This window comes from Lemur catta, chromosome 15 (genome assembly GCF_020740605.2).
Source record: "Lemur catta isolate mLemCat1 chromosome 15, mLemCat1.pri, whole genome shotgun sequence".
Taxonomy (NCBI): Eukaryota; Metazoa; Chordata; class Mammalia; order Primates; family Lemuridae; genus Lemur; species Lemur catta.
Genome location: NC_059142.1, coordinates 21829156 through 21856393, shown reverse-complemented (window position 1 = coordinate 21856393; position 27238 = coordinate 21829156). Strand labels below are relative to the sequence as shown.

Here is a 27238-nt window from a genome sequence, read left to right as displayed (position 1 = left end):
GACAGATGGAAAGATACCATCTCCTAGACAGATAAGTGGCAGCACAGGGCTGCGTCCACTAAGCAATCAGATGGGGAGTGAGGCAGGAATCCAGAAGAGGGAGAGTGGAAGGACAAGCCCCGAAAGCTTCCTGGAAGAGGCAGGGCTTAAGATGCATATCAGAAAACGCAGCCATAACATAGGAATATGGAGTGGACGGGGGAATGGGAATTCTCAGAAGACTGGCTGACCCCAGAGTCCCTTGGAAACCAAAAGTGACCGTTGGGGAAGGTGTAGAACCAGGGCAGGTGAGGAAAAGATGGCAGCTGAGCCAAGACGTGAGGGGCTTCACTGGAGTCCGATGAGTCGAGTGGCCTGCACTGAGTAGGTGGTGCACATCCAGCCACCAGGGGCAAATCCCACCTGCCCAAGGCCAGGCATCTGGCAGGGAGGAGTTGCCAACGTCATAGCACAACCAGCACATTCTCACTGGAGCTTGTTAAACCTAGGAATGTAAGTCCCTTAGATACACCTGACTCTCTTGCAGGGTCTTCTTGGAGCACTGGGAGAGGGATGAACCACTCCAGCATCACCCCTGGGGACTGCATGTAGGACAGCCCTGACCCAGGGGCTAACACGGGGTGGGGAGAGGGGAGGGGACTTGCCCAAGGCCACATGGCCAACGGTGATGGAACTCCCTGAGCCCGCTTTAGGCAGGGCGTGAAGTGTGTTGAGAACGCCTCCGGCTCACTCTGGATCACAGCCTGAAATAACGGCACCCGTGTAACAAGTTGCAGGCCTGCAAACGGCCCTTCTCCCCAAGCCGAGGCATAATTGATCATGCCCATTTCTCATCAGGGTCAATAAAAGAGGACATCTTACCCCAGTTTTTATATCTGAATGATAGTTTATGAGCCAAGTGACTGAAGTCTAAATAACGAAGCTGTGTTTACTTGATAAATGAAACGCCGGAACGCCCGAGACGCCACATTTGCTAAACCTGCACCATAAGCTTTTCTGTAATGATAAATTCTCTCTGGTGTCAGGCGAAGCTGCGAGCCACATGCACCCCCAAGGACAGTCTCCTGAAGAATTGTGGCTTGCACACAGGAAAAGCTCTGCGCATTCATCTCCCTCACGTGGCTGCGCTGTGCCAGTGGTCACGTCATAAAATCCTGGAATGCTGAAAGTGGAGAGTCCCTTTGAGACCATTAGGGACCATCTCTTGCAAAGCAACCTCCCAATTTTACTTATGGGGAAACTGAGGCCCAAGGAGGGAAAGTTGCCTTGGTAACTGGCTTGGCAGCAACAGAGCCCAGGAATTTAGTCATTTGAGCCCCAGCTTTCAGTTAGCCCTGGGGAGGAGAAATCAGTCCCCTACATCCTTCCCGCAAAAGCTCGAAGGCTAGTAGGAGGTGGGCGGGTCAGGCAGTAAATACAATGAGGTGTGGCAGGTGCTGGGGTGAAACCCAAACCTGGACACCAGAAGGAATGGAGGGAGAAGTCTTGTTGGCAGAGGGACACAAACAGAGCCTTGCAGGCTGGGTAGGTGGTTGCAGGCTGACAAGCAGGAAGAACATTCCAGGCAGAAAGGCAGAAGGGCAAAGGCAGCGAGGCTGAGAGAGCCTGATGGTTGGGGGGAAGATGAGAATAGAGATACAAAGGCCAATCGCGGAGCGTCTTCTGGAGAAAAGGAGCTGGGTTTTATCCAGTGGGACGGTGGTATGATTCGGTCCGCATTTTAGGAAGATCAGATGGGGGTGAGATTGGAGCAGGGTACATGGGAGGCAGAGGGCCAGTTAGAAAGCTGTTGCCGTAGTCCGGGAGAGAGATGACAGTCTCAGTGCATGGAGAAGAGGGGACACTTGCATTGACTTGGGGGGATGGAATCTTGCTAAGCAAGAGGAGAGAGGGATCAAGGTCCTTTTATAGAAAGACCATGTTCTTCCTTCCAGCCCCCAGCAAAAATAATGTATGTGGTCTCATCATTAAGAATCCATATAGCCAATGTTCTTCAAGTTGTAAGCTAAGTTTCCATACACAGCTATCAGAGATGCATTACAATCTACTATCTAGTTAATAAAAGTCACCCTGCTGACTCAGAATAGACTGCCACCTGGGATTTCCTTAAGTTGGAGAATTTGAATTCTGTTAAATAAAGTATTGCCTGTATCAGACAGGTGACGCTAACTGCCGTAACAATCACCCTTCAAATCAGAGTGGTTTAACATAATAAAAATGTATTCCTCACTCATGTTGCAGTCCAATGCGATTGGCAGTGGGGCTCTGTTCCACGCAGTCACTCAGGGATCCAGGCTTCTTCCAGCTTGTGTCTCCATCTTCCTCTAGGTTTTCAGGCTCATCTGTCTTTAGCTGTGAGCTGGGGAAAGAGAGGGGACATCTACTCTTAACTGCCTCAGCCAGTGGGACCCACATCATTTCTACCACATCGCATAGGTGAGAACTAGTCACATGCCTCACCTACATTCAAGGGGGGCTGGGAAAGACAGCCAGCCCGGAGAGATGAGACCTCCACTACTGGAGCCTTCATGGTCTCTGCTACACTGCCCTGGTTTATCTGTGCCGTGAGTGCACAGTTGAGCACATGGCATTTTCTTAATGAAGATACTCTGGACACCCACTGGAGCTTGGTGGGCAGCATTTGCCCAGCCACCCCTGATCCAAAGACCCTCAACAAGCAGGGGTGCCTCATACCCTGGAGGTCACTGGGCACAGACTGTGTCCCCCATCCTGTGCTCTGGCCTCTCTGTCCTGAGGACAGGGCTTCGCCCTCCACCTGCCAACCCTCTCAATGCCAGGGGCTTTTTGTTCTCTGCATGTTCCTCCTAATAGATGGCTCTTCCCCTCCACGTCCACAGGAGACAGAGGCTCCAAGGCAGTTGTCAAGAATTACTGCAGCCCAGAGAAAGGACTGGGAGAATGAGAGTGATTCATCAAGAAGACTTATAAGCCAATTGGGCAACTCGTGATCAAAGCTGTTTAGTTACCCAAGGGGATAGCAGGATAAATTACGGCCAGAAGAATTAACAATTACAACCTTGGCATCTTACATTGTGAAGGCTCATTCCAATCACCTGTCACTGAGCTTTTAAAGTTCTGGGGGAAATGTTTGGGAGTGCCTGACTCTGTGCATTTCTAACTGGCTTTGAACAACAGAAGGATGGGTTCCTAGGAAAGAGGGAGAAATAGGTGTTTGTAAATGAAATCTTTTCCTTGGGTACTCTTTGAGATCTATTTTTTTCTGCAATACCATTTGATTTCTAGCAGTCCTCGCACTGGCTTTCCATAATGTGGGCTCTGCTCTTTCTCTCTTCCCACTAACGTCACTGTCAAGTAACTAATGACTCGTAAACAGGCATGGCAGTGTGCACATGTAGCTGCTATTTAAAGGACCCTGGATAGCCCCTTTGCCAAAATCATGGATCCTTGAATAATTGAAATAATGCCTGTCTTGACCCAAGGTTGTGAATTTCACAGACAGGATTTTCTTAAGGCAAACAAAATTTTTTTCTGACTTCGTTTGCCAACGATAAAGGACAGGATCTCTGCTTATTGAACACCAGCTGTATGTCATATGGGCAATGTGCTATATTCTGTTCATATATTAGCTCATAAAAAGGCTCCAAGACGGAGAATAGTATCCCTATCTCACACAGAGGTAACGGATACTCAAAGAGGTTCACTAACTTGCCCAAAGGCACTAAGCTAGTGCGTGGTAGGACTGGGAGTTGAAAGACTTGGATTCGCATTCAACCCTGCCTCTGACTTGCTAAATGATCTCAAGAAAATCTCTTTGCCTCTGTGAGCCTCAGTCTTCTCATCTGGAGGATGGCGATGACATGTCTGTCCCTCACTGAGAAGGAAAGAGGAGAACTTCAACAGAGCACCCTGAGACATACAGGAATCTCTCAATGGGGCTCTGATAAAACGTGGGCAGTGGCCACCTCGTGTTAGACAAGGAGGGCTGCCTTGGTGTGGGGACCACAGGACAGTGGTGCTGGGCTTCAGCATCAGACTGTCCAAGTCTGAATCCTGACCCGGCCACTTACCAGCAGTGAGACCAAAGTTCTTCATGTCTCTGACTCAGTTTCTTCATCTGCACAGCAGGGACAACAGTGCCTACCTCATACCTGATCTATGCAAAGTCCCTGAACCAGAGGGTGTCACTCCAGGGTCCCCCCCTCCCACCGTCCCACCCTCTGTCATGGTGTTTCCATCTGCAGTCTCCCCACCACCAGGTGGGAGAGCCCAGGGCTGTGGAACAATCTCAAGGAGTCGGGCGAAGGGCTTAAATGGGGGCTATGTGCTCCTCTCTGAAAGCTGAGCACCCAGCACTCCCTCATGGTCTAATCATTTGCATCTGCTCATCTGTGATGTTACAGACTCACGGGGGAAGGTTCACTTCAAAGACCACTTATCAGAGCAGCAGGAAAGACATCTGAGCATTTTGTAGTTGAAGTCAATATTGCTTCTGATTTTTTATGCTCTTTCCAAAGCACCTGAGTTGGGGAAGAAGGAAGCAGCGTAGGCAACCTAACATTTTTAAGCACTGACGACTATACAGCAGACCCTGCCAATGCATTAACCTAGAGTGGACATCATGTGGCCACGGTCATCCACAACCGGGATGTGACACTAGTTCTGGTGGGGCCCGATCCAGACTGTGGTGTCTTGGGCACACAAGAGAAGGGATGCTGCCAATCGGTTTTGCCGACCAAAGTCAGCCCTCTCTTCCCACATGTCCCCAGCACAGCGGTGTGTCCTCCTGAGAGGTGGGTGGGGGTGGAGGAGTGGCCTCTGCATTTGGATCTATGATCCGAGGAATTTTCCCAGCAGCCACATGGAGGTATAAAGAGAACCTCCGCAGAAGACTCGGCAGGTTCCATCTTCTCGGTTGCAGTCCCCAAGGTTGGGCTCCAGGTCTTCTGTCAAGCAGATTAATCTCCCCAGCCTGGTTCAAAAACCCTTGTCTGATCCTTGGGACCACTAGGGGGCAACTGTGAGCAGGAGCCAGATTGCCCAGCAGGGCCAAAGAGCTCAGGCATGAGGATTCCCTCCCCTACCCAACCCTACCAGGGCCAAAAATCCGAAAATGGGGAATTTTCCCTGGGTGCAGCCCTGGGGAGGAGGAGGACATTTGGGAGCTCCTGTTATAGGCCAAAAGCATGGTAGCTGCCTCGGTCTATATGTTCATCTCATTTGATACTCTCTCTAACCCTATAAAGTAGAGATAATTAATCCAGTTGTGCAGACGAGGAAACTGAGACTCAAAGATATTTTAAAACCTGCCCATGGTCCTACGGGCAACAATGACAACAGCTGCTATTGACTGAGCTGCTCTGCACCGGGCGCCCTGCTGAGCCGTTTGCAATCACGAGTTCACTGACGATATGTCATCAGACCTAAGGTAGCAACAACAACTGGAAAGTCAACATTATTTTATGTGACAGCACGAAAGAAAAACACTACCAGCTCAACTATAACACAATGCCAAGAGGCCACCGATGGTAAGGTGTTACAGACGTGTTAGGATGCAGAAAAATAAGTGTCTTATAACTGATGAAATATAAAAATTCACAAGCAGGGAGATGCGTGCTGTTGGTCCCAATGTACAGATGGGGAAACTGGCCAATACATGAGAGAGCTGGACCCAAACCCAGGTCTGCCTGAGGCCACAGCCCAGTCTTTCAACCACATCATGCTACCTCCCAAGTACCGGGTAAGAACCCGCTGTGTGCCATTGTACTCACGCTCTCCTAGGCCATTCTGTTCAGTCTCCACGACAAATCCGCGGGGGGTATTGGTGGCCCCCTTCTGCAGATGGAGGCACAGCTGAAGATCAGAATCCAGGCCTGCCCAATTCCGAAGCCCATGCTCTTTGCACAGCATCACACGGTACCTCGCCTGCCCACACCATCTCTTCCAGAAGCCCATGTGTTGTCCCATGTGGACACTGATATCGCCCTGTTGGACCCCCCACTGGGAAGGTGACGGTGCATATCCTTCTTAGGACCGAGCCAGGAGGGCAAGGAAGCATGGGAGAAAATAATACCTGGGACTAAACTGTCCCCTCCGTGTGAAATTGACAGGCAGATCTCTCTCTGCAGCCACACCCCACAGTCCAGGCTGACAGGCAGAATCCTATACCTACGACAGAGACCCAAACCCAACCTGGGACTCCAGGCCCTGGGAAGGGACCACAGAACTCAGGCAGAACCCCTGTCCGGTGGGCCTAGGGGCACTATTCAAGTGTTTAAGACCCAGGGCACCAGACATGGAGCAGATTTGGGGGACTGGATTCCACCACTTGTGTAACCTGCAGCAGGTGACATGACCTCTCTTGACTCAATTTCCTTTTCTGTAGAGTGCGGGCAAGAACCATAACTGATCAGACATAGGCATTAGGGTGTATGTGGACCAGCAGGAGATTGAGCCCTTTACTTGGAAATTAGGGCTTCAACATAGGAATTTTCGGGGCAGGAGGACACACTTCAGTCTATGACAGGTACAAATGGCTTGGAGCTCCTGAAGCAGGTGGTATATTTATCTTTCCATTGCAGTCCTTCCTAATGACCAGAGCATTCGTGATTATGTCTGTAAAGGGCAGTGTCTGCCCAATTCTCCTTCAAAGTGTTTCAGGATGCAGCCCATAGACTTTAAAACCAGTGCTGGCAGCCACACAAGACCACCAGATCAGCCATACAAAATTGAAATCATTTAGTGGAAAAGAAGATTTTTTAGGATTGTAAAGCAGCTCTGACTCATGTAAGGCATGTGGCTCAGTGTGCCAAGGATTGCAGCATTTCTGGGGTGGGGTGGAGGGAACCCACCGTTTGAAGGACTAACATATAATGGTAGATGGGTTTTCAAAATTTGAATGAGCACCCCATGAAAATTAATTATTTGGGGAATTGTGGAACACAGTGTGGTAGTATAAACTCCAAAACCAGGCAACCAGCCTAGGTTGGAAGCAGGCACCCCAGTTGGTGCAGAGCTGAGCTGCAAAGATGGGACCCAAGAACTCACCCTCCCCTCTGCGAGCCAAGTGGCTCAAGAGCATAAACTTTGGATTCCACATCCCACCCTTGCCGAATGACACAAAAGCCACATGTGTGTTAAGCCTGTAAACATCCACCCTTCCCCCACTGGAAAGATTCAGGAAGGGGACAATAAAAGGTGAGGGTTACGGCAACTGCTTGGTGCACACAGACCTTCCTGCTAGGCTGCCTCGGTTCCAGAGGGACCAAGCAGAGCCTTAATCACGCAGTGTCACAGGCACAGGGAAGAAACTCCCCCAGCTCCTCAGCACGGGCTCTGGGGTTGGTTCCGCCCTGTGGAACCCCCACCCCTGCAGAGGAGTCCCAGAGGGAGAAGGTGGCTGGGGCTCATTGTGATACCTGTGCCAGGCCTCCAGATGCCTCCCTGGTGCACGGAGTGCCAGGCGTGGAGTTGTCAACGTGCTGCAGCTGAAGCTCGACCCCCAACTGGAGAATGATCGTGAGGATTAGCTGAGGCTGTGCATGCAGAGATCCTCACACCTGCTGCCCACACAGGCGTCCCCTTCCCTCTGCATTCAGGACTAAGACCTGGAGCTTGGTGCTGGGTGGGCTGAAAACGTTCCTGCCTAGTTTAGAATCTGTCCTGGGGCTTGTGGAGGGCTCATAGGGGGCAGGGAGTGGGCAAGTGGCCAGAGGAGAGGACAGGAGGGCTGCAGAGCCCAGAGTGGGCAGGTGTCCCTTCCCTGCATTCAACTCCGCCACCACACACACCCAGCACCCACTCACTCACACTCCCAGCCTGGACAGAACCCACCGCCCAGGGTCAATGGACACCCCTTCATTCCCCGCCCAGATGTACAAAAAGTGGATTTTGAATGGAACTGAAGCCAAAATTGTAGCAAATGCATTAAGGTGTGCTTCACTTTTAAAAATATCCGTTAAGTGAACATTCTAAGCTGGACCCAACTTCCATTTCAAATATAGACATTGAAAAAAAGCAAAGTAATAAGAGGCCCCCATTCCAAAAGAGATAGTGAGAGGAAGCCAATTCATGCCCCACAAACAGATTCCTGACTCCACCCCCAATCCCCACTCATACAGGAATGTCTCCGTTGCAATGTAAATGTAATATGTGTTAAGGGGAAGAGTGGGAGGACAGGGATCAAAGATAGATGATTAGCCAAGGAGCAGAGGGAAGCCCCAGATGGAACTGCAGTTCCGGGAAACAGACTGCTCAGGACTGCCCCTGTGCACCCTCTGGAGGCATCATTCGCACCTTAGTCCACGTGAGTAGAGTCTCTTGCAGTTGTGCAGTACACGCCCTGCACAGCTGTACCCAGCAGCTCTGAGATAGTCCAATTTAGCATAGAGAAAGGTCACTCCTGCTGGCCTCTACCGGACTCTTCAGTTGAGGGTAGAAGTTGGACTGAGAGGTTTTGTTAGAAAGATGGAAATGCAACCAGAGAAAGAAAGGGAGGAAGAGAAAGAGGAGGAGGAGGAGGAGGAAGGAAAATGCATTGCAGAGATGCAATCTAGAATGCAATTGCCACTTTCCAGCTTACAGAGCTGAGAGCGCCGGTCAGAGAGAGGGGCTGGAGGAATCAGGACCCCCCAGTACTAAGTCCTGAGGACCCCGGCAGCACCAGCAAGTGGGGTGGTGGACCTGCCTGGGCCCTAGAGCGCAGAAGACAAAGGCGCACTTCAGGCGCTAGCCAGGCCTGGGGCTGGAGGGGCTGAAGCAGACCTGAGCTCTGAGAGAGGGAAGTGGCCACATCAGCCTGCAAGCGGCCAAGCCAGGCCTGATGACCCCAAAGCCCCAGCTCCTTCCTGTGTGCGAGGCCGCCTCCCCACCTGCATCCCTGGACCACTTCTCCTCTCCCGGTTTCAATCAACACATCACACACCGAGGCAATTTGCCGAGAACACGCTTCCAGCGGCGCCAACAGCACTTGCCCAAGAAATTGTGTCCCGAAGAAGATGCGATTATAATGGTGCGTCGGCATGCAAAGACACACTAAAAACGCTCTTCTGCAAGGCAGCCCTTACACTGCGGAGTGGTGGGGAGGGCGTGAAGTTAGCAGGGGCTATGCCTGCTAGTGATGTATATTCACTGTGTGTGTGGGATTCACAGTAACAATTATGGAGAATTGTTCAGTCGCTCGGCTGGTACGGCATCCGGGCCATTCACTAGGCACTGCACACAGCACCCGGCCTGACAGTCACCCATATGCCAGGCTTGCTGCATTGCCAGAGGTTCCCCCTCTGGTCCAGGCCTCTTTATACCTCTGTGCCTTTGCCCATGCTGTTCCCTCTACCTGGAACACCCTTCCCGCTCCTGATCTACCTAATGAACCACACAGTTTTTCTAGACTCAGCTCAGAGTGATCACCCCCTCCATAAGGTCTTTTCTGAATCACCCCCCTGCCCCGTGACCCCACTACTCCATCTATGCTTTATTAGCCACTGTAGCATTTGTTGGTTACGTCTGTTTCTGTTCTTTCTAGCCGGTAAGCCCCATGGGTATAGGGACCCCATCTTTTTCATCTTCATAGCTTCAATTCCTAGCAGTGTTCCTGGAACAGATTAGGTGCTTAATAAATGCTTATTAGACATGTGGAAGGTGGGTGGGTGGTGGATGGATGAAAACAAGACCTCAGAGGCTGTGTCTGCCCCATGACATCAAAGCTGCAAGGATTCTCGTAGAGCGTCAGAGGCAAGTCTAGAGGCAGCAAGGCTCAAGGTGAATGTCATGTTAAAATAAGGCAAGCTATAGTCTTTCAAAAAAAAACTTCTTGCTTTTTTGCATAACTAATTCACATTTTCTGCTCTTGTCACATTCTCTCCCACTCATAGACATTTTTGCAATGGATATGAGCTTATTATTTTATTAGTCACAAACCATGGGTAGTTCACTTTTTAAATTAATTTTTGTTGCCTGTAGAAGTGCTACATCAGCTACTACTGCTACTTAGTTTCCAGCCAGCACAACAAATAATTGTGTGTGATCCTAGCACAGGAGCGGGGTGCGCCTGAATACTGATGGGGTGATTCCCGGTGCGGTCTGATGGTCCAAGTGCCAGTCGGGGTCCTCCCTCACAAGAAAGCAGGGTGTGGTTACTGTCCTGCGGGGAAGTCATATTGAGCACCTTCTGTATTGTATATAATACATAATAACTTTTGTCTGTTCTGGGTGAATATTTAGCAATGTGTGGTTTGATGGTTTCTACATATGAAGGCTCCCAAAATGGAACATTTCCTCCCATTTCCAATTTCAATCAAATGACAGCGTGCAGATAAGTTCTAAGGCCATATCTGTGATTGCTTGGTGATGTCTGCCATATGGCGAGGACAGGGGAGGGGGAGAAGTCATGTGGTTTGCCTTATAGAGCACCGACCACCTAGAGTATACTACCCCTCGAGATTATCCATTCTGAACTCAGAGGCTGCAGATGAGAACGCTAAGTCTCCCGGAGAGGGCAGCAGGTCAACAGCAGAGCCGAGACTGGGATGTCCCCTGGCTCCCAATCTGTGGCCCTGCGGTCAGACAGACCCGAGATTGAATCCTGCTCTGCCACTTCTTAGCGGTGTGCCATTAGGCAAGATATTGAGGTTTGCTCATCTGTAAAATGGGGATAATATTCAACTGCAAGGTTGCTGTAAGAACTAAACTGTTCAATGAATCGAATCACTATTTCCCAGACTGGGGTCTGAAGAACACATGTTCCCATCTCTCAGATCTCTGTGACGGCCTTGACCCGCCCACCCAATAATTACCTCCGCTTCCTGTGGCCCCACCCTGCCGTGGTCTAGTCCTTCCTTGGGCAAGGCAGCACAAGGTGGTTGTGAAGAGCACAGATTGCTTGGTTCCAACCCCAGCTCTGCCACCCACTACCCATGTGACCGGGGTCACTTAACCTCTCTGGGCTCCAGTCTCACCAGATCTTATCAATGGAGATAATAAAAGTACCGATCCCACACGGCTGTTACGAGGTTGCAATGAGTCAGTCATAGTAAAATGCTTAGAACTGGCACATAGTAAGTGGTCAATAAATATCAGCTGAGTTTATACCATCTGTTAGTGTAAAGTCAGTCTTTTGGGCAGTCTGTAGTCACCCCAATCTCCCAGGGTCATTGTGAGGACAAAAAGAGATGACATTTTTAAATTACCTACCCCAAGCACCAACTGGCAGGTGTTACTATTGCTCAGTCTCTTAGCAGTGACTCCTGCTTAGTCCTGATCTCTTCCTTTCCGCTTTGACCTTGTGGGTTGAACCTTCACTGAAGCCAGGCAGGGGCGGGGGGCGGGAGGGTGCCGCGCTGCTTCTGTGCTGCCTGCAAGGACAAGTCTCCCCTGAGACCCCCTTGCTGCCTCTGTTACCGGCTGATTGGTGGGTTTGATTTTAGTATTTTATTTGATTTTCAAATTGTTTTAAAGGGGCACAATATGATTATTTGTGAACACACTTAAATCATTCAGCAGGATGCAGTAAAAACATCAAATCGAAAATTATGGCTCAAAAAGCAGGCTCTGATTTCTCCTCCATCTGGGTGGGCAAGACTGCATTTTGCACTTGTAGTGGAAGGTGGGAAAAAGAGGGGAGCTCACAGGCATGAGGCTAGAAACAGGGGGACCTCAGAGGGCCACCTGATCCCACAACCTGGGGCCTCTCAGAGCACAGTGCCCCTTACAGATGGGACTCAGAGGCCCAGAGAGGTTGAGTGTCATGCCCAAGGTCACACAGGAAAACCTGGCCATTGGCTAGTCCAGGACTCAGATGCGATCCAGTGCTGAGCCTACCTTAATACAGAGCCTGTGGGGACCAGCACAGACCCTCTACTTCTGCCTGGTTTAGAGGGGACAGTTCCTTGTGCTCATCCTCTGCACTTGGACTGGGAGAAAGCAGGGTGAGGAAATTCACGTATTCATTCATTTATTCAACAAAGCATCAAGCACCTACTATGTGCCAGCCCCCGAGGCCCAGTGAGCAGGTAGAGATATGGGTCTGTCCTGAGAGCAGGATGCCAGTTAGGGCAGACAAGTGGGAACCAGCCACCAGACTGGCACTTTGAATGAAGGGCTTTCATCAGCGCTTCCCTAACCTAAAGACTTGGACTCCAAAAACGCGTGTGAACACTGTGCAAGGTGCTTCCGTATCCCTTGTCTCATTTAACCCTCAGGAAGTCCTAGGAGTTGCACATCATTATCTCTGTTTTGCACTTAAGGAAACTGAGGCCCAGAGTAGTTAGGTAACTTGACCAAGACCACACAGCCTGTCGTGTGGTGCCATGTTCTTCCCACTCCCCCTCAGCTGTGCATGCTGGGGGAGGAAGAAGAGAAGAGGCCCCAGGGATCAGGGGATGTACCCCAAGATGGTAGCTGAGGGACTCAGGCAAACAGGAGCCCCTCAAGCTCTGGTACCCTGTTTTACTCATCTCTCTAGCCCCCGTGCCTGGCCCTGTGCCTGACACATCCTAGGAGTTAATGAAGTGCTTGGTTCAACTGAGCAAGACCACTGGGCCAGCTGGGCTAACAAAAGCCCTTCTGAGGCCCCCAACAAAGTAACAGCCCAGAGTGCACCCCTACTCCTGCTCCCCGCACCCCCAGATGCCACCTCCCTCAGGCTGAGCATTATCTTGTCAAGGAGAGCTTTGCTGAGCAAACTGATGCTTTCTGAAAGACAGTTTGCAAAGGGGATTTGCTGCCTCCACTCTCAAGGCAGTTTTTCCTGGAGTGAAGGCTTTCTGCTGGCTCGGAGCCAGGGTCACACTGGCCTTGTCTTGATCAGTTTCTTCAGACAGAGAAAGGGAAGGAAACATGTTCTGAGCCAAATATTTAGACCAGACAAATCATCTGAGAGCAGCCCACCCACTTACCACCCTCTGTCCTGGGTAAGTGAGATGCATAGACTCAAAGACCTTGAAAACTCTGGAGTTTAGCAACTCTCTGGTCCAGACCCCTGGTTCTTTGGAGCAGATAGGTAAGGCTCAGCGAGGTGGCAGTTCCCGCCCCACCAGTGCTCCTAATACCACCTGCATTGCATTGCTGGCACCATCACGAAGAAGTGGTCAAAAACCCTGGATACTGTCTTTCCTGCCAATAACACCCAGATGGAGATCTCAGAGAAGACTTCAAAAGTCACCCAAAACAAGCGGGTGCCACAGATCATCAGAGTGTGTTTCTGCGTTACTGATGCAAAGGTGTCGCCAGGTGAGCTCCAGCCACTGGCCACTGGACCCCAGGAACTGAGTCCTCAGGCGGGGAGATAGGACAGCAACACCAACTCAGAGTGCAACCATGGCTTCAGTGTACTCAGCATCTCTCATGCATCATGGAGATGTCCTGTCTTGTTACACAACAATGAAGAAAAAATATCTTAACATCCAGCTTTAGAATTTCTCTTAAGGAGGAAACTGCCTTTCCTTGGGAAAATACTATGATAAGATGAGACTCTGTGGGAAAGGATGTTGCCAAGTGCCAAGACGTTAGAATATGATGAAACTGCTTAGGAGTATGTTTGTTTTGGGGAGTTTTTTTGGTTTGTTTTCTGTTTTGAGACAGGGTCTCACTCTGTCACCTGGGCTAAAGTGCAGTGGCATCATCATAGCTCACTGCAACCTCAAACTCCTGGGCTCAAGTGATCCTCCTGCCTTGGCCTCCCGAAGTGCTAGGATTACAGGCGTGAGCTACCGCTCCCGGCCAGGAGCATGTTGACTGTGCTCCTGGAAAGGTAGGAGAGCACATGAGGACAGAGAAAGGAGGAAAGGATGGGGACGGGCCAGCAGCAGGTGAGGTGAAGGAGCAGGAGAACCCATTGGAGGGTTTGGTTTGCTCTGATGTAGCCCCTCCTGCAGCTCCCTCTGACATCTTCCGTAGGTTCTACTGCCTCGGCCAAGTGGGCTTTCTGGAGTTTTATGTCGGGTGCAGATATCAGCTGAGGGTGATAGCTGGGTTACACGTACCCTGCCATGTCCCAAACTCACAGCACCCCTCTGAAGTAGCGACTACCTCCGGGTGATTCTCATCAGAAGGGAAGGGCAGAGAGGCTCGGCGCTGTGCCCAAGGTCCCCAGCTAAGTGAGCGGGGGAGCCAGGATTCAAAGCCAGCTTAGCCTTGAGCACAGAGCACGTGCTCTTCACGTGGGCGTGCCCAGCAGAGGACGGGCCAGGATCTCAGCCACGCGGGTTAGTGAGACAGGGGAGGGACTTGGTACAGGCGAGCGCTGCTGACACAGGCAGAGCCGGGTGGGCGCCAGGTGGGCGTCAGGTGAGCCAGGTGAGCCAGGTGAGCAGCCGGTGGCTATGAGACAAGCTCCGTGGGTGTCCCTCCTTGTCTCCTCTTCCCTCCTCACGTGCCTTCCTACCCTTTCCAGGAGCAGAAACAACATATTCTCGTACAGTTTCGTCCTCCTCCCAGCACTCACTCATAGCACCCTCCAAGTCCAGCCTCGGGGTGCGGGCGGCGGCCAGGCGTGGCCGGACTCCCCGGGGCAGCGGTGCTGGCTGCAGCGCCCCCTGCTGGGCGGCTGGGAAAGCCAGCGGTGGCGGAACAACAGGAGGACGGATGTCCCCCGAGAGGTTAGGAGCAAACAGCAGCTTCTCTCTATAAAATGAAGGCGACTGTTGAGAGAAGCTTCAGTACGGTGGCGTGATGAAAGGCAAGCACCAGGGGAGTCGATCGCAAAAGTTCTGAGTTCCCTACCCAGTTGGTAAATTTGAGCAATTATCAAAGCCCCCGGTTCCAAGGCGCCACGGGGAAAGAGCAGGGGAGGAAGAGTGGTCAGGTGCACGCAGGAAGGCCCCAGGCTCAGCCCTGGGTGTGTCCTCCCCCCCCCCCCGGGCTGGCTCGCCCCGTTTCTCACGCGCTGATGACTCCCACGCTCCCGGCTCTAACCCAGATCGCGCTCCCGACTCCGCACCCACAGATCCTGCTGCCTGGTGACATTTTGACTTAGATGTCCAAATTGGGCAGGGGCCTTTGACACAGGAAACCCAACTCAAAATAATTTAAGCCAAAAAGGGCAACCATTTGATGGCCTATAGAGCCAACTTGTAAAGAGAACAGAGGTGGAGCTGGGCTATTTGTTGAATAAAGGAAAGGACAGAACAACATGAAGGAGTTTATTAGGGAAGGGGGATGAGAACTGAGTCTTGGTGAGCACCTACTCTGCTGGGCTCTGAACTCACCTTATTTGATCAGATGAAGAATCTAAAATCCGGGGCTGGGAAACAGGGGCTGTGTAGCTTACCCACAGTCACACAGCTAGCAAGGAAAGAGCAGAGTTCAAGGTTCTGTCTGGGTCATTCCCCTGTCTCTAATTCTCAAATCAGAATAATAGATTTAGAGTCTATGATTAGACATAGGAGCTTAAGGAACCCTAGAAGTCATCTCATCCAACTGTACACCCAATCCCTGAATCTCTCTCTTCCCATCCCAGCCAAGTAGTTGAACAGCTTCTGCTTGAACAGCCCTGCTGATGGGGAACTCACTCCCAAGACAGAGATTTTATTATTGAATTATACGAGTGGATTAGAAAGTTCTTCCTTATGTTGAGCCAGAATTTATCCAATGCATATAATGTGCCTGACACAGTGCCTGCAACATCAATAAATGTTATTATCATCCCACATCCCTTATTACAACTATTCTTGTCTCTGCCGTTCCCTTGGGATGCCAGAAAACAAATTCAATTCTTCTTCCCTGAGACAGTCCTTCAGATATCTGAAGACAGTGCTTCAGTGTCCCCCTGAGGCTTTGCTTGCCCAGGATAAACAAATACTCCAACCCACTTTCAGACACTCGTTGGTAAGCAAGACTCAGTGCTGAGCACACTGTAATTTTCCAGCTGCTGTTGCATGTGAGGCTTCGGAGAAGCTGACGGAACAAATGACGAACCTGCCACAGCAGGGTTGGCACGGTTTCTGAATCATGACCCCTGCAACAAAAAAGGGGGAAGTGGCTGACCCTGAACAAACCCTGGGCCCTCACCAGAGCTTCACCAGCTACATTCATTGTCCACCCATCGCAAGAACCTGTTTTAGTAGAAGAAAAAAGAATGCCCACCCAAAGTTAATTTTCATCATTTTAGACCCCAGCCCCTGCCAAAAGGCATAATTTGTCCTCCCACATCCATACTGTGTGTTTATACATCCAAAATTGAACAATATAGGGGACCAAATGTATTCTAAATCATAGAATATCAATCCTCTAATGGGCCTTGGAGGCAACCTACCCCCAAATCCTTCCTATTTATAGACAGGAAAACTAAGGTCCAGAGAGGAGCAGTGACTTCTTCAAGGTCACACGGGAAACCTCTGTGAAAGCCTGGTCAGCTCATGAACTGAAAAGAACAAAGATGAGAGAGTAAAGCAAACCCTTATGGCAAAGGAATAACAGAGCAGTTAAACCAAAAAAGAACAAGAAGAAGAAGCAGGGGAAAGAAGTCTGAAAAGTCCTCCTTGGAGTGTCTCTCCATCCCTCCCCTCGGTTTCCATGCTATGTGGGGGCAACGTGGTACCATGTGACAAGCCCAAGTTTGGAGTCAGGAATCTGCTGGCTCTGTCACTCACCAGGTGTATGATCTTGCACAAGCTACTTCACCTTTCTGAAACTCAGTTTTCTCGTCAATAAAATGAGAATAGGAGCACCTCAAAAAAGTCCTGTGAATATTAAATTAAACCAATAGAGAGGCTTTCAGTTTCTAGTAATGGTGGAGTAGCTAATAACAGACTAACCCTCCTGGAAATAGCAATCAAACTCTGGACAAAATACGTTAAAACCACTGCTGACAGCACTGGAAACAGACTAAAAGCAGGCACAAACTAGAGGGTACACACTTATTTACCTGACTTCTCCCTCCAAGGCATTTCAAAGTTCTAAGGGAATTCCAGGGACAGAGCTCACCCAGAAATCAGCAAGCATTAAGTTAAAGAGCCAGAAATTAGAGTTCAGGTTCCCAGAAAGGCTGAAAATTGGGAGGGAAAATCTTAGAAAGGAGGGGAAGCCCCTAAATTTTTACATACACATCCCTAAAATCCTAGGCTGAACCTTGAACTGCATATGGATGGAAAGAGGCTTCAAGAAGCCCAGGAGGAAAACAACAGTTGAAAGAGCTGAGCCATAATTTCAGCAGCTACCACTGCAGGGGAGAAAGACTTTGTAGTTTTTGTTCCACCACATTAGAAAGACTTGACAAACAACTCAGGCTTTCCATTGAAACCCCAGAAGTGTCGTTCCTTCAGAGTTGAGATAATGTCCCAAGACCAAGGGCTACACCCAGGACTTAAGGGCAAAACTAAAATATATCCACCTTTAAACAAAGCCTTAAAAAGTGCCTCCACAAAATCAATGTAATTCATCATTAATTTAACTACCTGCTAGAACAAAATTCTACATTATTCGGAAGAAGATAGCCTATACAGAGTCACTATAAAGAGTTATCCACAATGTCCAGTATACAATAAAAAATGACTCTGTCTTTCAGCACACAATCAAAAACTACCAGACACATGAAGAAAGAGTGGAAACATGAAAAGAAAAAGAAACAATCTGTAGAAATATATCGACAGATAACCCCAGTGTTGGAATTGGAAAACAGTAACTTTACAATAACAATGATAGACATGTTAAATTATCACAGAAAAAAATATAAATAATGAGAAACATTTAGGCAAGATGTGGAAACATTTCTTAAAAACCAAATGGAAGTGCTAGAACTGAAAAATGTAATATCTGAAATTTACAACTTGTAGTATGGGATCAGCAGAAGATTGGATACAAAACAATAAATGGATGTCAAACTTGAAGACTGTTTAATAGAAATTATCCAAATGAGACACAAAGAAAAAACAGACTAATGAAAGTGAACAGAGCCCCAGTGACTTGTGGAACAGTATCAAGTAGTCCAACATGGGTGTAATTGGTATCCCAATGAGGAGAGACAGAATAGGACAGAAAAATAATTGAAGAAATATTGGCTAGTGTTTTTCCAAATTTGTTCAAAAGCATAATTCCACAGATCCAGGATTCTCAGCAATCCCCAAGCAGGGTAACTACAAAGAAAACCACACACCTAGGCATGATATGCTTTAAATCCTGAAAGCCAAAAATGGAGAGAAAATCTCAAAAACAGCCAGAGGAAGAAAAAAAAGACATAATATATACAAGGGAGCAATAAAAAGAATTATGACTGAGTCTCATCACAAACAATGGAGCCAGAAGATAGAGGAATAAAGTCTTGGAAATGCTGGAAGAAAACACTTAACAACCTATCTACAGCCAAAATATATTTCAAAAATAAAGACAGGACTAAGACATTGTACATATAAATGAAAACTAAGAAAATTTGCCACAAGTAAACCTACTCTATAAGAAATGCTCCAGGAAGTTCTTCAGCCTGAAGGGAAATAACATCAAATGGAAAATTCAGATCTACAAGAACAACAATGAAAAATTAAAATGGTATATATGTAGGTAAATTAAAAATACAAGTTTTGTTTCTTTTTTAGGTTCCTTAAAAGTCAGTGGGTTGCTTAACACAAAAAGTAATAGCAATGTATTATAGTGTTTATAACAGATGTAAAAATAAAATACATGACAACAATACCATAAAGGACAGAAGAAATATAAATAGAATTGTATGTGAACTGTTATAATATTAATTCAAGGTATATTGTGATAAGTTAAGGATTAATATCATAAAACCTAGAGCAACAACTAAAAATAATAATAATACAAAGAGGTATAAATCAAAATCAGTAGAGGAGATAAAATGAGCTACTAAAATAATACTCAACCCAAAAGGTGTCAGGAAAGGACAGGTACAGTGGCTCACACCTATAATCCTAGCACTGTGTGAGGCCAAGGCAAGAGGATAACTTGAGCTCAGGAGTTCAAGACCAGCCTGAGCAAGAGGAAGACTCTGTCTCTACTAAAAATAGAAAAAATTAGCCAGGCATGTTGGTGCATGCCTGTAGTCCCAGCTACTTAGAGGCTGAGGCAGGAGGATCACTTGAGCCCAGGAGTTTGCGGTTGTTGTGAGCTAGGCTGATGCCACAGTACTCTAGCCCACGTGACAGGGCACCACTCTGTTTAAAAAAAAGGGGGGGAGGGGGTGTCAGGAAAGCGAGAACAAAAGAAGAAATAGCAATGGAGACAAATAGGAAACAAAGAACAACATGGTAACTTCAGCCCAACCATATCAAGAATTACATTAAGTATAAATAGATCAAGCCCTCCAATTAAAAGGCAGAGATTGTCAGAGAGGATAAAACAGCAATAGTCAAATAGATGTACCTTAAAAACACACTCAAAAAGAGATGAACCTTAGATATATAAAGATTCTGAAACATGAAAACTAAAAGAGTGGGCTAAAAACAAAGTAACGGACAGAAAAAGATAAACAATAAACATAATAAAGCTGTTATATCTATGTAATTCAAAGTAAACTTCAAGATAAGAATATTGCATGAGATAAAAAGGGTTATTTCACAATGATAACAGGATTGATTCATCAAGAAGATGTAACAATTCTAAATATGTATGTGCCTAATGATACGTTTCAAAAATAGACAAAGCAAAAATTGGCAAAACTAAAGGGAGAAATAGACAAATCCATAGTCATAGTTAGAGTTTTCAACACTCCTCACTCAGTAATTGATGAATAAGTAGAAAAAACATCAGTAAAGACAATAGAAGATTTGAGCAACATGATCAAACAATTTAACCTAATTGCCTTTTATAAAACACTACACCAGCAGTTATAGAATACTTTTCAAGTGCACATAGAATATTCACCAAGATAGAACATATGCTGGACCACAAAATAAATCTCAATAAATTTTAAAGGGATGAAACTATGGGAAGCATATTTTCTGAATAAAGCATAATTAAATTAGGAATCATTAACAATAAGAAAAAATAGAGAGAACACAAGTTACCAATATCAGGAATGAAAAAACATTACTATAGATTCTACAGACATTAAAAAAGATAAGAAAATATTATACACAACTTTATATATTCAAAAATTTAGATGAAATTAACACATTTTTGGGAAAAAAAACACAAGTTACCAAAACTAGCACAAGAATAAAATAAAAAATTCAAATGTCTCTGTGTCTATTAGAGAAACTGAATTCATAATTAAAAATCTTCACAGGCGCACACACAATCACCAGGCTTAGATGGCTTCTCTGGTAAATTCTATCAAATATTTTTTTTTCTTTTTTTTTTCTGAGACAGAGTCTCACTTTGTTGCCCAGGCTAGAGTGAGTGCCGTGGCGTCAGCCTAGCTCACAGCAACCTCAAACTCCTGGGCTCAATTGATCCTCCTGCCTCAGCCTCCCGAATACCTGGGACTACAGGCATGTGCCACCATGCCCAGCTAATATTTTCTATGTATTTTTAGTTGTCCAGCTAATTTTTTTCTATTTTTAGTAGAGATAGGGTCTCGCTCTTGCTCAGGCTGGTCTTGAACTCCTGACCTCGAGTGATCCTCCCACCTCAGCCTCCCAGAGTGCTAGGATTACAGGCATGAGCCACCACGCCCAGCCTCTATAAAATATTTAAGTTAGAAATGATACCAACTCCACACAAACTCAGAAGATAGAAAAAAAGGAAACACTTCATAACTCTTTTTATGAGATCAGCATAGTCTCAATACCAATACTGGACAAGGATATTACAAGAAAAGTAAATATAATATGTGTCATGAACATAGGTGTAAAATATCCTCCACAAAATATTAGCAAATCAAATAGAGCAATATATAAAGAGAAAAAATAAATCAAATCACGACTAAGTGGGATTTGTCCCAGAAATGCAAGGTGGGTTTAATATCTGGAGATCAATGAATATCACTCACCATATTAACAGAATAGAGACAAAAAACTGTGATCATCTCAATAGAAGCAAAAAACTTCTATTGATTGTCTCAACAGAAGCAGAAAGCACATTTGCCAAAACATAGTACCCACTGATGATTAAAAACTCTTAGCAAATTAGCAGAAATAGGGTAGAACTTCCTCAATCTGACAAAGGGCACCTAGGGAAAATATATACCTAACATATTTAATGGCGAAGTAATGAACACTTTCTTCCTAAGATCAGGAAAAAGGTATAAAGATATTCTCCTTCTCCACTTTTTTCTGACATTATAGTAGAGTTTCTAGCCAATCCAGCAAAGGAAGAAAAAGAAATTTAAAGAATAAAAACTAGAAAGGAAGAAATAAAACTCAGCAATAAAAAAAGAATGAACTACTGATATATGCAAGAACATGAATGCATCTCAAAAACATTATGCTGGGAGAAAGAAGCCAGACACAAAGGAATACATACTGCATGATTCTATTTAGAGAAAATACTAGAACAGGGAAAACTAGCCTATAATGACAGAAAGCAGATCACCGGTTGCCTGGGGGTTGTGAGGGAGGGAGTAACTGCAAATAGGGGACTTTTAAGGGGTTCATGAAAATGTTCTGTGTCTTGATTAGGGTGGTCATTACAAGGGTGTATACATTTATAAAACTGATTAAATTAATACATTAGAATTCATGTATTTTATTGTATATCAATTGTATCTTAATGAAGGTGATTTTAAAAGAAGGAAAAATAAATACGTCTCTATGCTATAGGAAGCACAGAGAAAATATTTGCAATACACATATCTGACAAAGGACTTGAATCCAGAATATATGGAGAAATCTTATAACTCAATGATAAAAATTAAAAATAATCAAGTTTTTTAATGGGCAAAAGACATGAACAGACACTTCACAAAAGACAATATATGAATGGCCAATAAACACACAAAATTGTGCTCAAAATCATCGACCATCAGAGAACTACATATAGAAATGAGATACAAGTATACACCTAAGCAAATGGCTAAAATTAAAAGGATGGACAAAGTCATGATTTGGCATAGATGTGGAGTAACTAGCACTCTCATATACTACTAGTGGGAATACAAAATAGTAGAACTACTTTACAGAACTGTTGGGGAATTTCTTATAAAGGTGTACCTACACTTATCTTATGAGCCAGCTCTTCCACTCCTAACCATTTATTCAAGGGAAATTAAAATATGTGTCCACAAAATGACTTATAAATAAATATTTTAGGGGCTTTTTCATAATTACTAAAAACTGGAAACCATCCAAATGCCATCATCAAGTGGATGGATAAACAAACTGTAGTGTATTCACACAGTGGAAAACCATTCAGCAATAGAAAGGAACTCAATGCATACACCGTGTGGGTAACCTTCAAAAACGTTACATTGAGTGAGAGAAGGCAGACACAGAAGAGTACATAGTGTAAGGTTTCATTTATATGAAGTTTGAGAATAGGCAAAGCTAACTTATGGTAATAGAATTCATAACTGTAATTACCTGGGCAGGTTGGAGACTGACTGGAAAGGACAGGAAGGAACTCTCTGGGGTGATAAAATGTCATATCTTGGTTGGTGTGGTAGCTACCTAGATGTATACATTTGCCAGATCTCACTGTGCTGTGCTCTTAAATATTGTATATTTTATTGTATTGTTTATTCTTCGATCTTTAAAAATGGTTTAAAGAACTTAACTTGGTGCTTAACACACAGTAAATGCTCAACAACCATTAGTTGCCTCATCCTTCACCCTCCCATTCCCACCAGGCAAGAACCATAGAAGAAAATTTATGATCATTGGACCTCCCAGAATAGGAGTGTCATTTTCTCCAAAGGGGTACATCCACAACAGAACACTGGAGAGTCGCTCTGGTCCAGGACAAGGATTGTGAATAACAGTGGTAGTGCCTAAAGCCATTTCATCCCAAATCCTCCTCTGGGTTTTGTCCCAGGTCTAGGTCTGGGGTTCCAATGTGTCAAGCCAAGAGGGTAGAATTGAGTTGGGTCATTTCAAGAGATGCAAGATGACAAAATGTGCAATGGGAGGACACATGGCATGGTAAGAGGTTCTGAGGAGAACAGCATTCACGGGAAGGTTATAAAAGATAAGGTAGAAAAACTAGTCTTGGAGCCAGATGTTGAAGGCCTACAAGGTTAATGGAGTTTAGATAGTCATGCAGTTGATGCTCAATGATTGTTTGTGGATTGAGTGAGTGAATGAATGAATGAATGAACCACTGAGTCTGTTGAGGCTGAACAAGCAGCAAGGTTGACCACCGCCCCCTTCTTCCTGTCTTGCAGCTCACATACCTGCCTCCACCGTGGGGTGAGTGCCGATCTTCAGAGATGGGACTCGACTTCTTTCCTGTTTACAGTATCACCGCCTGTAGGATTGACTGTGAGACCCGCTACATCGTGGAAAACTGCAACTGCCGCATGGTCCACATGCCAGGTCAGTGCCAGGGCAGGGGTGACTGCAGGGCCCTGCCTGGGACCACCTGGGACCTTCTTTGCTTGCCTCACCCTGGTGGGAAACACTTCACGCATTCCACTACATTCCACTAGGACCCAAAGGGATGCTATTCTGGGAAGACTCTGTTATGTGGTGCCTAAACATTTAAAGAACAGACAAAAACATCCAGTCCATCAACAAAGGCAGCGTCCTGGTGTTCAGAAATGTCCAGTGTTTGGAGAACATTCATCCCAATGTTCAGTGTTTGCCAATGTTTGCTGCTCTTACCTTCTAGAGTTTAGTGTCCAGATATCCGGATGCTTGCAATTCTTGCATCCCAGTGTGGTATATATTTGAACATCCAGATGTTTGTTGCTTTCATCCAGATGTTTCTTTCTTGCATCCAAATATCTAGCACTCTTTCAAATGAGGCAAAAGTCTAGTAGCCAGCAAATAAATGTGTGTGTGTGTACTGGCACTTCTGTGGTCAGACTAATAATGCATGTAGCCATCTTATTAGAGGCTGTCGGCATGTCAGAGGCGGAAGTGCAGGGTGGGGAGCTGGTTTGGGCAGGAAGAGCTTGGTGTTGCAGCGTGGAAGGAGACTGGCTGAAGGCAGAGGCCTTGCCTTCTAATTTAGGCTCCTCTACTCACTTACTGTGTGACCTGGCACAAGTTAGTAAACTTCTCTGTTCTCACCTTCTTATCTCTAAAACATAATCATTCATTGTTATGAGAATAAAATTAGGCTAGAATATAAAAATGCTTTGTAAACTGCAAAAAAGCAGTGGTTGTTAGATTAGCACATGGGAAGAGGGAACCGAAAGTCCTGTTGACTAAAGACCTACTATGTGCCAGGAACTTTGTTATAATATTTCATGACTATCTATATTTTGTGGTTATATCATAGTTATTTAAGTTTAAATCCTTATACTGGACATTTAGCTCATTACCAATTGTTTTCTGTTATAACCCAGGCTGAAATGAATACCCTTATAGCTAAATTCTGAATTATTTCATTATTAATCAGTAATTTCTTAGTAATCAAAGATTAGAATTATTGATCTTTAAAATTGCCTGTATCAAAAAGCCTTTCCCAATATAATGAAGCTTACCAACCTTAACATGGGGATATTATTCCAGTAGGCTCTATCTAATCACATGGGTCCTTAAAATTAACATCCTTCTTCCAGCTAGGGTCAGAGAGATGTGACTTTGTTCACTTTGAAGAGGGAGGGTAATCAATGCATGTACGTGGCCAGTGAATATGGAAACAGCCTCTAGAAGCCAGAAAGGGCAAGGAGATGGATGCTCCCCCAGAGCCTCCAGAAAAGAACACAGACCTCCCAAAACCTTGATTCTGGCCCAGGGAGACCTGTGTGTGACTTCTGACCTGAAAAATCATATGATAAAAAATTTGCATTATTTTTAATAATAGTAATAATAAAATTACCTGAGCTTCCTAGTACAGCAGTCCCCAACCTTTTTGGCACCAGAGACCGGTTTCATGGAAGACAATTTTCCCACAGATGGGGGGAGGGGGAGGCAGAGCTAAGGCGGTGATGCGTGCAATGGGGAGTGGCTGTAAATACAGATGAAGCTTCGCTGGCTTGCCTGCCGCTCACCTCCTGCTGTGCAGCCTGCTTCCTAAGTTTCATGGAAGACAATTTTTCCACGGAAGGGCCAGTCCATGGCGGAGCTTGGGTGGTGATGCATGGCCCAGTTCCTAACAAGGGGGTTGGGGACCACAGTTAGAAGACAGAGCAATAAGGCAAACATATCACTTAATCTGTTATTATTGAAAAGGAGGGGAAAATGTACGGAAAAGACATTATGGTCGACTTTAACTTTAGCACTTGGTTAAAAAAAAACAAATCCTGGGTTTCTACAGAGAGAGCCCAGAGAGGAGAATCCAGCCCTGGTCAATATTACTTGCCTGAAGCTTGCACTGAGCCACCAGCCAGTGCAGTTTCCCCCACGGAAACCTGAGCCAAAGGCAAACAGTAGAGGTTTCCATCATTCCGCCCATGACGCTATTCTTGACATCTCAATAAGTAATGTGGAATTAAGAGCAAAGATGAGGAAACACACAGCAGCCCCTGCTCATATGCAGCATGTTCAAAGCCTGCCTCCGTCACTGCCAGCTTTGGTGTCCTGGGAAGGCGGGACGCATAAGCCTCAGATCTCTCATGGGTAAAACAGATAATGTATTTCCTACATCAAAGGGTACCTGTGTGGGTTAAAGGAGATGATGATTGCCCAGGCTTATAAAGTGCTTACTGCCACCCCCCCAATCTCAATCCTCAAGGCAAGCTCCCCTGTCACCCACAGGAGCTGGTTGCACCCACAGAGCAACCTGGGAGGAGTTAGCCGGGCAGCTCCTACTGTCCCCTGCTCAGGGAGGTGACCGGCCCGCCCAAGCTCACAGAGCAGATCAGAAGCCAACCTCCTGGCTCCGGGTACACTCTGACCCATGGCTCCTGTCTGACTGTCCACTGGCAGGCTGCTGAGTACCAGGGGGCACTCACTTCCCCAAGCCCAGGCGCGGGAGGTGTTGGTGACACCAACGTCTCTGCCTGAGTAACTCTCCCTCGTGTTTCTTCTTTGCAGGGGATGCCCCTTTCTGTACCCCTGAGCAGCACAAGGAGTGTGCAGAGCCCGCCCTAGGTCAGTACAGGGGGGACGGAGGGAATGGTGGGGCCGGGGGCCTGAGACTGAGAGCGTGGAGGTCATCTGGGAGGGAGGAGGAGGGTGGGTGGAAGAAGGAACGGAGGGGAAGAGAGGAAAGAGGCTGGGCGGAATGGAGGAACAGGAGAGGGAGATGGAGAGGAGGAGGAAGAGGAGGGTGGTGCAAGGGACGAGGGCTGGGAAAGGGACGGGGGAGGGAAAGGAGGTATAGAGGTGGAGATGGAGGAGTGGATTTCAGCAGGAACAGAGGGTGCTAAGGAACGCAGGGGAGAGGATAAAGATGGAGACAGGTGGACAGTGGAGCTTGGCGACACTGCCCTCACACACTCTGGTGGGGTCCACAGGGGGAGGCCGAGGTTATTCCAAAGCAGCCCCCTCTCTCCCACGCTCTGTTGAGCCCGGGGAGGTGAGGGAAGGCGGGGCAGGTGAGGCCAGGGTTTCATGCCATGTGTGCGAATGGAAGGCACAGAGCCTGCCCGTCCTCCTCTCCAAGAGGCCTGCTGGGTGTTTGCTGGTTAGAGTAACTCTGTGGCTCCCCGGCTGGGAAACCGCCAGGGACGGAGCTCGCACAGACAAGCCGCAGCCCCAAAGCGAGACCCATCCTACATGCCTGCCTCTCTCCGGACCTGGGAAATGGTTTATAATCAAGAGAAGCAGAGAGAATTTTTAAACAACGTGCACGCGTGTTTGTTCAGCAGCTGCACGCGCTGGAGCTAAGTGGGGCAGCGCTGGCCTCAGGCCCAGATGTCCCCAGGAGGACTAGAGAGGGGAGGCCAGGCCGAGAGGAGATGGGGTGACTTCCGGTGTGTGCAAAGACTCAGCAAAACCCAAAGGACACCAGAAACACTGAGGTGGCTGGAGGGGAGAGGGAGGGATGTGTTAAAGAAAAAACTGACACTTGTTAAAACGCTTAGGCAGATTTTATTCGGGGCTCCTGCAACAGGTGTGGAGACTATCACAATGTGGGAGAGAGACGGGGCTCTACTCAGATGACAGTAGAGACAGGTGGGGATTCACAGCCATCGGGCAGGAGGAGGGGTCAGTAGATGGGAAATTACCTAGAGGAGTAATGTGGCATCCATGGAGGGGATTCCTGCCAGCCTGACTTAGGATTGTTGCTGAGGGCAGGCCAGGTGACCAGATATCTAGCGTGGGGGTTCTCTCTACACTGACTTCAGCAGGATTCTTGCTAAAACCAGGCTAGGCAGGCA

At 47.0% G+C, this 27238-nt stretch overlaps 1 protein-coding gene across 2 annotated transcripts in view; it reads left to right on the top strand.

Annotated features, from left to right (window-relative positions):
* The window catches only part of ASIC2 (acid sensing ion channel subunit 2), a 984251-nt gene that overhangs the window by 946148 nt on the left and 10865 nt on the right, over positions 1-27238 (top strand). For both annotated transcript variants that reach the window (XM_045525474.1, XM_045525473.1), the window contains exons 4-5: positions 23189-23339; positions 25950-26006. In XM_045525474.1, coding sequence (XP_045381430.1) covers positions 23189-23339; positions 25950-26006 — 208 coding nt within the window. The remainder of the gene's footprint in view (positions 1-23188; positions 23340-25949; positions 26007-27238) is intronic.